The following is a 14,824-nucleotide window of genomic DNA, read 5'->3' on the forward strand; positions in this document are numbered from 1 at the left end:
AACCATTGTCTTTTGCCGAGGGAGGGTGCTCCTCAACACAGGCTCTCCCGGCAGAGATCCCGTATCTGGCCCTTCACAAGTTAATGACGACATTAAGGAAGAACCGATGCTGACTTTGTGAGGGTGCATGCCCACAACACTAATGATCACCTGTGGTCCCAAGAGCTATTTCAACCCAGCTTACCTTGTCCAAACTCAGAAGTAGACGCCTTTCCTCATAACTGGCATTTTCTAAAGAGGATGCAGTATTCAGACCAGGTACCAGCTACTTTTCCCAGCAGAATTCAGTCTGCCAAACTTTTAAAAATTCTACCCTAGACAACACTCAGTTGCATTCAGGAATACATTCATAGAAATAGCTGCAATATTAAGGTTCATAGTGCCGAGGAACTCATGTTTGAGAGAAGAGGTAAAAACCCATCTTTTTATTTATTCCTCAGAGCCAAGGCAGGATAATAAAACCCATTGAGGAAAATCCAGAATTAAGGTGCCATGAGAGCTCAAGTCAGTAGCGGTCAAGGCCAGAGCAAAATGACTACTCTGGCAGTTTGTATGGCTGCCAAACCATGGAGGAGACAAGAGCTGAGGTCATTTCTAAAAAGCTTCTGTGATGGTACACAACAAGCACAGAACTTTCCTTAGCCTGCACCAAAGGTTGTATACAGTTTAGATAATTACAGATCTTGAAGTCCAGAAGGAAGTGCCCTAGTTAAGTTGTAGCCAGAAAAATAACTATGCCAGGAATGTGGACCTCTTCCAATATCATAACAAGGAAACTGGACTCCTCTCTGACCTCCACAGGTTCAAGGCTATTTAAGAGTGTTAACTGACCCCCACCCACCAAACTAGGGTTAATTTCCACCAGGCAGGCTGAAATATTTGTCTTGAAAAATACAAAAATATTAATAAGCTTATTACAAAATACTGGACATTTAAAAGAAAATATTTAATTGAGCCAAATGGCTTTTTCTCACAGAGCCCCACATGGAAGTCCTACTTGGGATGTTTCAAAATGGTTGCGCACTCATTATGTGTCAAAGATTGTTCTGAGCACTTTCGTGGATTATCTCATTTAATTTTTACAATGAACTGTGAGTTAACGCAAACTCAGGAATTAGGTGCCTGGATTTAACATTCTGTACTGCTAATTAATAGCTGTGTAACTTTGGGTAAGTTACTTAAACCTCTTGGTTTCCCCACCCACAAAATGAAAATAATAATACTAGCAACAAACGGTTGTTAATACATAATGCACCTAGGCTATTTTGTGGCATGTAGCAAGTGCTCAGTAAATGTATGAGTAACTATCATGTATCTGAGTGCTTCACCTCTTACTAGTGGCAAGCTAAGTTCTGGAGCTGACTTATTCCAGAAATTTCTGGCAGTCCTGAGAAAAGAATTGGAGAAAAGGCCAGCAGTGAGGGCATCTACAGGTCCTTGTGACTGATTGTGCTAGAACAGTATCTGAGTCTACAGGTAGATTTCTGGGTCCCTGAAATACACACAACAGAACACACAGACCATGCTTCAGGACTAGCTCGTGCAATCTTCCCCCAGCCCACCACATGAAGATGGGCACCATTTGCTCTCTATTACAAGCTCTGCCACATAGGCCTTCTATCCCCCACCCCATGGCCACCATCTAAGGCTGGGATACGAAGAAGGCGCAAACACCAAAAGGAAAAGCTAGTAGTTTATATAGATAGATATATATATATATAGATATTGATATATATTGTGTTTACATAGTCCACAAGTTAAATGCAGGTATCCATAAGAAGAGCATTAACAATAAAAATACAATCTGTGTGTAGCCAAGTACAGAGACTTAAAATGGTAAAACAGCAAAAAGGATCTCACAAAAGTACAAATATACAGTACAAATTGATTTATTTAAAACAGTTACAAAAAAGCACAACAAAATAGAGATTATCCTTAGAATTATTAATGCTTTGTTAAAGATCAGGTAGGATTAGAGGGTAAGAAATGGTATCGGGTGGGGGGAGCACCTGACTAGTTCTAAGGCTTTAGATACAATGCAGTTGATTACATATTAATTTAGCCATTACATACTGGGGATAGTAGTTGGGGGATCAGTAATTTATCTACAGGGAACTCCTACACAAATCAGATCCATCCATCAGACCTCCCCAGTGCCGTCCTTCTCTACTACTCCTGAGGACCCTAAAGCCACCTGATGACAACATTTCCATCCTTTCTCCACCCCATTCCCTATCCATATATTCTTCCCTCCCCTAAGGTGCTGTGCGAGCTGAGAGCAGTCCGCTCTCTGCAGCTGGAACATATACTGTTTTGGCTACAGGGATCCTGTGTGTGACGAGGAAGGTTGTAGGGGACAGCCTTATTTTTAATACTTCAAGTTTGCCACGAGTACTGTCAGTCTCTTCCCCGACACAAGCTTCTCTTGAATGCGAGTGTCACGCAAATGAGGGATGAACCCTGCCTTCAGCAACATCAGCAATGCACTAACCACTCACAGCTCACAACTATGTGCATGCTCCCTGTCTGGGGAGTGGGTGTAAAACCACTGTGTCATCAGCTTGCTCACACTCGCGCTCGCTCGCTCTCTCTGAAGAACCTCAGTCCCCATGACAGTCATAAAGACAGAAATAAATGCTTGAAAGTTTGACAATAGGTAAAGGCACATGGGCTGCCGCCACACACACTGTAGACAGGAACCCAGTTTGAGGCCATCTTCACTGCTGGGCATTTGCAGCAGAATGGCTTGGGGGATCACACAGACTTTGAATTTGCAGTCTACCAGGGGAGGATCTAGGCTTAACAGGAGAATGAATAAAGAAACCTTAGTGTGAAAAGTGCATTTATTACTACTGTTCCTGCTGGGGAGGCTCAGCAGGGTAAACCGCACCACCTCTCCTCCTTCCGCCCCAGGCACTGTGCATAGTCTGCAGGTAAGGAGAGAGTGCAGTCAACTCTAGCATCTCAAGGGCCAGTGTCATCCTAGGCCCAGACCAGGATTCTGGCCCAAAGATGGATCCTAGAGTTGAAAGAGCAACTGACAGCTGCAAGGACCCAGACGCTTATTTTATTATTGCATAATGTGGGAGGCCTTCCCTCTCCCAGGGAAGCTGGAGGGTGAAGGCTTCCCAGCAAAGGGCTAACAGGTTCCTGGTCAACATCCAACCTAACACGGTTCAGCTCTTCAACTGTAGTGTACACTTTTTCCCATCTGGAAAGTATTGTAGCTTCAGTGTGGTTTAGTAAACTTAGCCCTAGGAGGCCAAGAAGTCTCCCTAAAGCTTGGCCTCTGCCCTATTTGCTTTGCCTTTAAGACTGTGACTTAATCTCCCATGGCCAATTCAACCAATCTGGTTATCTTCACTCCAATGGACCCAAGCCCTTGCCCAGTGAACCCATGTCCACCCTTTATCTCCAGTGTGATCACTCAACTCTTCAACATGCCTGCTTGTTGCAGGTTTAAATCATACCACCACCCTGTGCATCTTCTATGGCGCCCAGTGGTAAAAATAAAACTAAACCCCACCTGAGGGTCTATTTCAAACTTCAAACGCTCCCCCAACCCCAGAATCCATTTAACTGGAGCCAGATGAACCTCCCTGGGATGCTGACACAGGCCCTAATCTAGTTCCCCATCATTTAATTTTTAAAACAGGACACAAGATATCATAAAGGAAAGTTAATACAAAGAAAACACCCACTTATAGGACCTGCCTGTCTCTCCCTCAAGAGAGTCAGATATTTGGAGCCAAAGGGCTCCCAACAAGCACTGAAGCCATATCCCTTTGGATTCACCAGCCCACCAGCAGCATTTCATACTATCCCTACTCAAGATGACTTTGTTATAAAGTAACCCTTGCACATGTAAGGATGGACAGGATGCCTGGATTTCACCTATATGGCCAAAGACACAGAAAGACAGAGAGCTATAAAGGGCAGCAAGCAGGACAGTGAGTAGACAGCAGCAGTGGCAAAGCAGCACGGACCAAAGCCCTTGGTGTTATGACCAACTGGGACCAAGAGTGTAGAAGGGTCAGTCCAGATCTACTGGGGTCCCTCCCCCTTGGGTACGAGTGCTCAGCTCTGACCTCCCAGTTTCCCCTTCCCCCATGCCACTCCCCCTCCTCTGTGTACACTAATCTTGATAAGAATGATGATCCAAGACTTGGATATATTACCGTCCTTCACCTGGTTCCCCTACTCCCAAACTGGTATAGGCATTTCTGTTTAATGCCAGAGTTAGCCATCTTCCTTTCTACCCCTAAGCTCTGGGACTGTCCTACTAATGACATTGGCCTTCTTTAACTGCCCATTCCCCCAAAAGCTGACAGCTTCCCACCAAAATGCTGTCTCAAAACTGCTCTTAGGTCTCTTATAATAACACTTATGAAATCTTTAAAAGGAAGAATGGACACACCATAGGTTACTCTCATTCCTCATGCCTGGAAGAAAAGACTGAAACAGAGGGAAAAGGTAAGGGGAATGCCCCAGCTCTGACCAAGATTTAGAGCACAGAGCTTCTTTCCCTGGGAGACCATACTTTACAAAAGACACCTCTGCAGCTCAACAAAATCAAGTATTAATATATTACATATGCATGGCACAGTATCAGAGGAAGTGCCAGTGTTGCTTCACCAGCAAGACAGAAGAGGAACAGCAGCAGAAAGTTCAGGGCCCAACTTGCCAAGGTGCACAAGATTTTCTCTTTCCAGGATTAAGGGGAAGTTACCAGGCTGGGCAGTGAGGGTTTCTTGTATTTAAACTACTTGGCCTGTATCTGGTTAGATATAGGTTTGCTCCCATAAGGAGGAAGCTCGGTTGGTACCCTTGGTGGATATTTCTTTAGTGTCCACTGTGTGCCTGTCGCTATATTCAGTTGATGAGCCTTCCTAATGAGGAAGGATGTTTCTGAGAAACCCGTGCATGAGAAACTAGGAATGAGTTGCTCATGGAACAGCCAGAAACAAGGCCTTCTCCGAGGGCCGTCCTCTGAGAGGATTCCTCGAGACTCAGCCCCACAGGCCCCCAACTGTGGGAAACAAGCCAGAGAAAGCAGCATTCAGAGAGAATGGGGACAGAGAAGGGAAAAGACATGATCCCAAATGTGTACAAGGTTGAGTGTTCACCAGACACGGTTGGTATTTGGTTCTGAGGTGAAGTGGAGACTTACATACTTGTGGTCAGGTCAGCAGCTTCCTCTGGATGGGCCTCCAAAAGCTGACTGACCAGGTAACTGCTCTCAAGGAATGAAACAGTGGAGTGTAGGGCTTGCAGCAAACAAGCCAGTCTCAGTCACTTTGTTCCCCCAGGAGAACAACCTTTAGCACCTGAACACTAAGAAGGACTCCATTCTCAGAACTCCCCCTCCCCCCAGGAGGTAGGTAAGATTATTTATCCCCATTTGGCAGCTGGGGAGGAAGTGAAAGAGTGAGAGGTCACAAGACTTGCCTAAAGTCTTTGACAGAGCAGAGATCAGACCTCAGAGGTTTGGGACTCCTGACAACAGGCTAGGCCTTGGCCAGTCCATCTTGAAAGGAAATGCCAGGGTCATACCCCAGGAGAAGCCTCATAAGAGAGCTGAGTGGACAATACCCTGAGTTGTTCAAGAGTCTAAAGACCCCCAAAAAACAAACAAAAAACCCACCCACCCACCTGAAAGCTGATGGGGGAAGCCTAATTCTCAACACCCACTGGAATCCCACAGTCCGAGGTGATGCTGAAAGTCGTGAAGAAAAAGTGGGCTTAAGACACAGGGGGCAAATGCAACTAAGATTGAAAATACTCTTTGCAGAGGAATACTCCACCATGAAATGGAATCTAGGAGACTTTTCAGGTATTGAAACATTATCAAGACTATTCCAGGGAATTCCCTGGTGGTCCAGTGGTTAGGACTCTGCGCTTTCACTGCTGAGGGCCCAGGTTCAGTCCCTGGTCGGGGAACTAAGATCCCACATGCCACATGGTGTGGCCAAAATTTAAAAAAAAAAAAAAAAGAGTATCCCAAAACCTTAGAGCTGGCTATGGGAGGAGACAGCCTGGAGAAGCCTGAATGCTGGGAGGAGGAGTGGAGTAAGATGGGAGGGACTCTGTAAAAACGCAAGGATGGGCACTGCCCAGCCAGCTGTACTGGTCCCGACCCAGGGCATAGTTCCATTCGTTTCTCCACCAACTGGTTCAACTGCAGAAGAGGAGAGGACATGATTCTGAGTTTTTAAAAATAGAGAATAGAACTGAAAGGGAAACCAGAGAGACCCCTACACATCAAAAACTAGAGGTCTTGGTCAGAGTGGACAAAACCAGTTTTGCAGAAGGGGAAAGGCAGTGCAGCTACAAATAGGCCCAGGTCAAGACACCATGCAGACAGGTTAGGTCAGCGGAAGGGTGGGGGCAGTGCAGGCACTTAGGCACAACATAGACAGACAGAGGACCGGGTGTAGGGGCCTAGGGAAAAGGGTCCACTGGTTCTTTCAAAAGTCACCATTACCAACTAGAGATTCAGTACAATTTCAAAGTGGGTCTGGCATGCTGAGTAGGAGGAGCCTTGTTAGGTCAGCTACCTTTCCAGAAGCGCTGCCTAGAGCCCGGTCAGTCTGGCCATCGGGTCTTTCTCCCAAAGTCCCGTGACTGGGTCCCCACCAAGGCAGTACTTCACTCTGAACCCTGGAGCGGCTTCTCTCTCCTAATGCTAGAAGCCTTGTGGGAGGAATGATGGGGAGAGATGGGAAAGGCCTGAAGCAGAGGATCAAGCAGAGTCCCCTGCACACCCAGCCTTAGACATCTATAACAAAACTACCCTTTAAAGTGCACAGCTCTCAAAAGAAGAGTTCTGGGTGGGAACCCTCTTATTTCCAAGCATGGGGCCTCCTGCCCTCCCAACACAAAAAAGAAAGGAAAAAAAAAAAAACTTCAGATAGCTGAACTGCTACTATAAGCTGTGGATCATCATTTTTGGCTCTTTCTTTGCTCCCTCCCTCTGCACCTGCTCCCAAAGCCTGACTCTCTCCTTGCAGGAGCTAGGGATGAGGAGGAAAGAACAGGGAGGCCCTGATATTTGGAATGTTTCTTATCCTGCGTGCACCCCCTTCCTTCCTTGGCCCAGGCCTGCTGCTCCCCATCACAGCACCCTCTGGGGCTGTTCTGAAAAGACGCCATGGGATAATGGGCAACAGACCCTGCCTTGGGAGGCTGCCTTCACGCCTCCTCTTCCCCACTAACCTCACTGCCAAGAGAGCCATCCCCTGCTCGGCATGTGCAAATCCTCTGCTTGCTCACGGTGAGGCCCAGCTCTGGGGTAGCATCCCAGTCCGGGTCTGGGAGAGGTTCATTTTCCTGCATTGGAACGCCCTTCAATGGACAGCTTTACCTCCTGTGGAATGAAAGAGGGACGGAGCAGCGCAGCCCGTGCCTCCTCCCCTTGCATGCCGTATCTTTGGAAGCTCGGGGCTGGCCAGCAGGCCTGAGCACCAGGCTCTGGCTGCAAGGGCTCTACCATTCGGGAGCCCTCGCCTAACGGCTGGCTTTTCCCATCACTGTCACATTGCTCTCGGGGTCCCAAGACTGTCCTCTCAGGCCTTTCTTGGGGAGGAGCCAGCTGGCCTGGGGGAGCACAGCTGGACTGAGAAACTGAGTGACTGTTCAAGCTCTGTAAACTGATAGAGATGCAGACATCTCCCACCTGTAGCCGATGGCAGGGCAGAGAGAAGAGCTGTGCAGTCCGCCCAGGGCTGCAGGAGGACCAACCCTGGCCATATACAAAGAAGGGGTGCTCGGGGGGCACCTCGATGCTCACTTTGCTCTGCTGCTCACCCACCACGAAATGCAGCATGACAAATCCAGGCCACTGGCTCTCCTGAATGTCCACGACTGTGCTAGAGTCAATCTTCAGCCCCCCGCTCACTTCGGCACTGCGCACAAAATCCTGGGTCTGGAGGTCCTCCACCCGCTTCAGCTCCCCTGTAGCCAGCTGGATGATGGCGCCTTTCATGAAATGGGAGGGCAAGTGGGAAGAGGTAAAGGGGGGTGGCGTTGACTCCTTGTCTGGGAAGGCGGCTCTGGCCTGCATGTCCAAACTTGACGCCACCAGGATCTCCGAGCCCATGGGTAGCAGGCTTGGGTCAGTTCCAGTGGGCACCAGGTTGCCATTGGCTACAACCATTGCTTTGGGTAAAGGTCTATGTTTCAGGGGCTCCTGATGGGATTGAGGGTAGAACCCTCGGGCCTGATTTTTCTCGGCCATCTCTGCTGCGTTCCTGGCTGACCCTCGCCCCTCACCCTGATGGTCGGGGTTATGATGGGACAGGTTGAGGGGGCTGGGCTCACCCTTCCTCTGAGCTGCCACCACACGATAGTCCTGAGAAGCTAAAGCACCAACCACCCGCTGGACCTCGAGGTCGGTGTCTGGGGTCCCTCGGTGTGCTGGCACTGCCACCTCTACCCGCGCAGTCTGAGAACCTGAAAACAACTGTCCATCCACCACACATTCTACCACTGGCACCAGTCCCTGGCCCTCACCCTTGCTGTTGGGGGAGTCGAGGGCTTCGCTTTCCCGTCTCACTAAATTTCTCTCTCGTTGTCTCTGTCCATTGGCAGCGGCTGCTTCCAGAGCAGACTGGCCCTCCTGAGGGGTAAGAACTGGGCTGGCACCTGCTGGAGGGGTTTCATGCATGGTGTACCCAGCAGGTAGCCTGGACATCTGATAATAAATGGGCATCCGGCCTGGAGCGAGGTCCAGTGGCTGAGTACTCGAGTGATGTGGCAACTGCCCAGGTGGGGAGGTGGCAGAGGGGGCTTTGTTGAATGAATGGGCCGGGGATGAAGCCTGGGGGGGAGGAGTGGCTCCTTCTGCCAGGAGTGAGGCATATGGCACAAAGTGTGGAAGGTGAGAGGTGGCGAGGTTGGCAGAAGGAGAAAGGAGGGGACTCGGTAGGAAATTAGGTGGCACAGCATAGGGAAGGCTATAAGGAGACCCGATAAACTGCAGAGAGGTGGACGGGAGCTGAGCATAGTGGATTGGGGGATAGTGGATTCCTGGATGTTGAATCAGTGAAGACGCTACATTAAACGTGGGGGGCAAGGGGCTCATGTTCACCACAGACGGGAGACCAGTTGGGGAGAAGGTGGCAGGTGGCACAGCCACCTTATACAGCATGCCATACTGGTCCACCGTCAGACCAGTGATGGCCTCAGCTCCATCACCCCCCAGGCTGACTCTGGCTCCTGCCTGGCTCTGCCCGGCCACCACCACCCCTCGGGACCATTCAGAGGCATCACTGGAGGGTGTGTGGTTAGTTGAGCAGCTGGTAGTTCTCCCCATATCCTCGCTGGTCATGGGGAGGTCTCGTTTCTTTGGTGGAAGGCATTCCTGACTCCTCTCATGAACAGGTTTCATATTGCTTTGTGGTGTTCCTGGAGCCTGGAAGGGGTCGGCTTGCTCCTTGGGGCATCAGAAGGGGCTTCTTTGTGGCTCCCCTGCACCCCTCTCTGCTGCTGGCTGGGGCGCCCACATCTGCTAGGGAACAAATCAGAGGCAAAGAAAAGTAACCTAGGGGTAAACCAAGTCAAAGGAAAGAGCAGGAACTGTGTCCACGGAGGAAGATGTAACAAAGGGGACTGCTGGAAAAAAAAACGAGGAATGAGAAAGGAGCAGACAAGGATGCTACCCTTCTCGCTCATCCAGCCTAGGACATGAAAGAAACAATCACGGAAACCACAAAGAGCTACAAGGACAAGCATTCAACAATGCATAAATAACCTGTGGGCTCCACAACCCCAGGGAAACCGACAGCTTCATGATTAGCTGTTCCTCTGATGGGGACCTTGACTATTCTAAGCCTTTTCCCTTAAGGGGGATTTGAACACATGGTCTTTGCTGCTGGCTCCTTTTCCTAAGTTTCTCCTTTTGCCACCAAACACTACTGTGCTATCTTCTTTCCTGAACATATGACCTCATCCTTGCTTCCTTTCCCCAGCCCAATTTGGGTTATTATCTCACCTATCCCCATCCCCCCAGCCCAGGCCTGCCTAAACTCTCATCCTCCTTTGCCTCATATCACCACTACCCCAAGGACCCAGGGGTCAGTCAATAGGTCCTGAGGTCTGCGCGTCTTGTTTTTTTTTTAAAACGTTGTTCCCTAAACATGTTATGAAAGTATCGTCTTCACCCCATGAAATACTACATTCAAACTTGGGCCCTATGGGGAGGGTGACTGTACTGGTGTTTTCTACAGTTTACTTATTTCTTCTCGCCAAAGGGCAACAAAACTCTTCCGACCTCACATAGACTTTGTGTTCCCTAGTTTGGCAAGACTTCTTTTCTTCCCATTGACCACCTTCAATTTGCCTTCTTCATGCATTCCCTTTCTTTTTTCTTTTGCCAATGGCTCCTTTTCCATTGTAGGTCTGCTCTAGGCACCACTTCTTAAAATTCTGGTTCTATTCCTCCAAACACGCCTGTTTATTGCTATCTCAGGTCTATATGATTCATAAGAAAGTTCTCTCTCCCCTTTCTCTATCACCTTTCACACATGCTTTTGTCCATTTTCATAAAGTATCTTTTTGGTCTGAACATTTCAACACATACGAAATTTGTCACCTATTTCTTCCTATCAGGCTTCAGTTCTTTGGATCTGAAATGAGATTTCTATGATATTACACTCTGTTCTGTTTTTCCACTGCTGAATTCCAGATGTTTTTCCACAACAAGGTATCCAAAGCGCCTGTATTACCTGAGCTTCCAGTGGTGCTTCTGAGCAGCTGTAATAAGAAGCAGTGTCCTCCCCACTGGCTTGGGAGCCTATAGGAGACACAAATAGGAATAGAGTAAGCAGGAACCTAGCCTCTGATCTTCCCCAGGATCATCAAGAAAGGTAATTCCAAAACCACAAAGACATTAAAGTCCAGGAGTCCCTGCCTCCTACTCTTCTCCAGAGGTAACAACACATTAAATTCTAATATGTAGGAAGACACCTCTGGAAAAAAATTTCCATGTGTCAAACTTCATTGTTTTCCTTAACATCATATTCTTCGTTCTCTACCTGTACCTATTCCCCAAAGGTTAAATTTACTTCCAATCCCAATTTCAGGTAAATGCACAAATAAAAGTGGAAGACTCAACATTGTCCCCATGTGAACAAAGGGAAGCAGGAAAAATCAGCCTCACGGATTTCACTTTTATTCAGGGCTGATGAAAACACAGATGTGGTGGTTATTTAAATGAGATAAGAGGCACTAGAGGAAAAAGAACAATTATTTATGTTTCTGGGGCAGAAAAAGAGGTCAAGGGGGAGTCACTCAAAGGGAAGCCTTATTAGCAGATTTCCAGGGTAAAAAAACAGGCTCGTGTGTGTGTGTGTGTGTGTGTGTGTAAAATTTTCTAAGTGACAACTTTGTACCACGTGCTGAATCAGGTGTGACAGAAACTGAAAACATTCCCTTCGTCCTCATGTAGCCTACCAGTGGGAAACAAAACTCATGCTAAACTGTCAATATCTGAATCTACACATGCCAGAAACGTTAAGCACTGAAGATCAGAGCCTTAATCTCTAAAAACAGAGAAGTACTACTGACCAGTACTCAGAGAAACTACTACCCACGGTGCTGTCCAAGTCCTAAAGAACACTGCAAGCCCCAAGCCAAACTGAAGACACTTCTCTCTTAAGATCAGCAAGGTGCAGATGTACAAAAAGAAAAAAGTGACAAGATAGGAAAACAAGGTGGAAAGACAAATTCTTGGTTCCATAAACACAAATTTACACAGTGGGCACAAGTCTTGCATCCCTTCTTTGCCAGCAGTTCCAGTGACTGAAAAGCAGTTAGATTTCTCTCTCATTCCCAACAGAAAATGGGGTCACAACTTCAATTTCAGAATGATACTTGCTTCTCACAACTAAAGCATTAAAGAAAACCTGTCTCTAGGTCACAGAGGGGTTAGCCAAACACAGGCTAATAAAGGACTGAAAGAGGCAAAAGGTCTGCAGGAATAACAAAGAGCCAAGCCTGTGCACCAGGTTCCCACAACGCAAAACACATTTCGGAATCTGAAACTTCGGCCTCTGAAGAGGCTCAACGAGGATTTCTCCAGGGCAAGACGCAGCTTGTGACCCCAACCGAGATAACGGGAAAGGAGGACCATTCCGGAGAGCTGCCAGCGCTGGCAGCACAGCCCGGAATCAAGAGGGTGAACCCAGCCTCAGACTCGAATTCGCTGAGGGCGAGAGATGCGCCCGCCAGAAAGACAGGAGCTTAGGAGACAGGGGTTACGGCTTCCCTTGATCCCGCAATCCTTGCCCCAAAAGGGGTAGGGCCCGAAATTGGAAACTCTGTATTTAGAGAGTGGGGGATCGACCTTTCAAGCAGAGGGGTAAGGGCGAGGCCCCGCAGGCGCTGCTTCCTTGTTTGGGGGCCCCTTCCCGCCCCGAGGACTCGGACACCCCGGCCCGCCAGGACACAGTCGCGGGGGAGCAGGAACCTGAGGCCTCTCTCTGGGCCGGGCCGGTGAGAAGCGATCGGGGGTCTAGGCGCGGCCTCTTTCGCTCCCTCGGTCCGCGGGGCAACGGGCTCTGGGGGGCCACTTCCTCCAGCCCTCCGAGCCCAGGCCTGCTTGGCCCCAGTGAGGCCGACTCGGCGTCCTCCACTCCCGGCGACACTCACCGGCCCATCTCACGGCGCTCCCCGGGCTCCTCCCGCTGGTCCCGGAGCCGCCGCAACGGCGGCCGCCGCCATCCCCGGCCCCGGAGCCGCCCCACACCCAACGCCCCCCCAGACGGGCGCCCGAAGATGGCGTCAAGCGCGTACCGCCCCCGGCGCGGGGAGATTGCGTCACGGCCCAGGGCCGGAGAGCGACGCCCAGGAGTACCCGGGAGAGGACTGTGCAGGCTGTCCGACCGTCGGCCCCAGCGCCCCCCTCTGGTGGGAAAACGAACTCCTCTCTCTGGGGCCGGGTCACGTAAATAGGACTGGGCCCGGCCCCCTCACCCTGACCCCACAAGGACCCTGATATCTGTCTACTCCAGTAAATTCTGGGGGTTCCCAAACACAGCCCTGAGGCGTGGCCATCATTTCCTGGACTTCGGGACCTGACTTTGTGAAGACTTGTTTTGGGAACCTCGGAGAGCTCCGAGGCAACCCCGGCCCAGAAGGGTAATGAGATTCCCCTAGAAACCCAGGATGGAGATGGAGCTCTTTAAGAGTTAAGAAATGGCTCTGAGGGGGATGAGAATGGGCCGGAACCAGGATCTAGGGGAAAGTGAAGCTAGTGTCTTGAAAGTCTGTGAGGAATGAGAGGATGGGGGTTAGTACAGTGGGAAGCAGCTTAGTTTAGAGGGAAGAGGGCTTGACTACTTGATGAACTATGAGGTCACCATTCATTGCCAATAAACTAGTCGACTTTATAGTAATATGAACATCTGATTAACTTAAATGAAAAAAGGGAATTCCCTGGCGGTCCAGTGGTTAGGACCCGGCGCTTTCACTGCTGGTGCCAGGTTCAATCCCTGATCAGGGAACTAAAATTCCACATCCCTGCAAGCCCCACAGCTCAGCCAAAATAGAAGAAAAAAAAAAGAAGCTAAGTGAAAAAAAAATGAACACCAATTGAATTTATGCTTTGATTACAACTATGTAAAAAAGTAGTTCTTCATACAGACGAAAACTGAACTGAGAAAAAAGTAACTTTAACTGTTGGAGAGATTGGATTCTGAGCAGATTTTTCCCTTTTCAGTTTCTGCAAACTTTGTTCAATAAATGATCATTGATTTTTGTTTGATTTTGAAAGTACTACTGGCTGGGCTCTAGCTATCCAGCCTTTGGAAAATCATTTTACTACTTTATACTTGTGTTTCCACTTCTGTGAAATGAGGAACTTGAACTGAATGAAGGGGTGGGGGTGAAATGTAGATAGGAGAGCTCTCAAAACATTTTAAGTGAAAAAATAAGCAGATATATACAGTGTGAGATCACGTATTTGTTGTTAAAAGACATGTAATGTTACAGTTGCATATATTTATGTATTTGTACAGAAAAGGAGTGGAAGGATATGTAACAACTAGCTAGCATTTGTTATCTCGGGAGAGGAAAGTGGAATTGGGTGGTGGCCAAGAGGAACAAAAGGGACTTATGTTACTGTTTGGATATTTTAATGAGAATATTACCTTAGAAATACTAAAATGAGTAAGTTAAAATACAAATAAAGTATATGATCTCTAAGATTCTTTCTAGAGAACGCTTAGACCTCAACTTTGATATTTTCTCACTTGGGTGGGAACAGAGAATTATCAAAATTATTGAACACCACACACACACAGACACACACACCTTGCACCAGTGGGTAAAATATAGTGACACTACTGATTTGTAGCCATCTAAATCAATAGAGAACTTTGCTTTGTGAATATTAATATTATTCATGACAGTTGTCTTCTCAGTTTGGCCAAGAAGGAAGTCCTGTGGTCGTTCAGTGGCCCCATTTTAGTACTAACTGGCAGAATGGTTTCTAGTTCATTGCTTAGCTCACTAAACCGGCATTAAAACTGCCAAGATAGAGACCATCCAGGTGTATTCAAGGATAACCAGTTTCTCCCAGATCAAGATACACCCTCAGAGAGCTGGTTTTCAGGCAAAGTTGAAAGAGCAGACACTGGTAGATGCAAACAAAAAGTTTTTTGGCTACCAGACATTAACATAATGACTTGGTGCAAAGGTGTGTCTAATTTTTTTAAAAAAAGGATGTTCTGATTGGTGAAACACTGGTGATTTCCTGGTTTGGTGCTGCAGTCCCAAAAGGGTGGGTCATAGCTGCTGTATCCTCTTCTAGAATTCTTTACTCCAA

The 14,824-nt window shown here is 48.2% G+C and overlaps 1 protein-coding gene across 2 annotated transcripts; it reads right to left on the reverse strand.

Annotated features, from left to right (window-relative positions):
• Positions 1–1,681: 1,681 nt before the first annotated feature.
• ATXN1L (ataxin 1 like) lies at positions 1,682–12,733 on the reverse strand. Of its 2 annotated transcripts, none has more exons than XM_036833859.1 (3): positions 12,649–12,733; positions 10,725–10,792; positions 1,682–9,505 (listed from the first exon to the last, which is right to left on the reverse strand). In XM_036833859.1, exon 3 carries the CDS (start codon positions 9,386–9,388, stop codon positions 7,322–7,324), a length of 2,067 nt encoding a protein of 688 aa, XP_036689754.1. In that variant the 5' UTR covers positions 9,389–9,505; positions 10,725–10,792; positions 12,649–12,733; the 3' UTR covers positions 1,682–7,321. The 2 variants fall into 2 exon arrangements, with proteins under 2 accessions (XP_036689754.1, XP_036689755.1); XM_036833860.1 differs by having other exon boundaries at positions 1,682–9,508.
• Positions 12,734–14,824: the final 2,091 nt, after the last annotated feature.

This window comes from Balaenoptera musculus, chromosome 19 (assembly GCF_009873245.2).
Source record: "Balaenoptera musculus isolate JJ_BM4_2016_0621 chromosome 19, mBalMus1.pri.v3, whole genome shotgun sequence".
NCBI lineage: Eukaryota > Metazoa > Chordata > Mammalia > Artiodactyla > Balaenopteridae > Balaenoptera > Balaenoptera musculus.

Excerpts from the sequence above, each read along its gene's own strand:
- ATXN1L (XM_036833859.1), bottom strand. The coding sequence starts at position 9,388 with ATGAAACCTGTTCATGAGAGGAGTCAGGAATGCCTTCCACCAAAGAAA.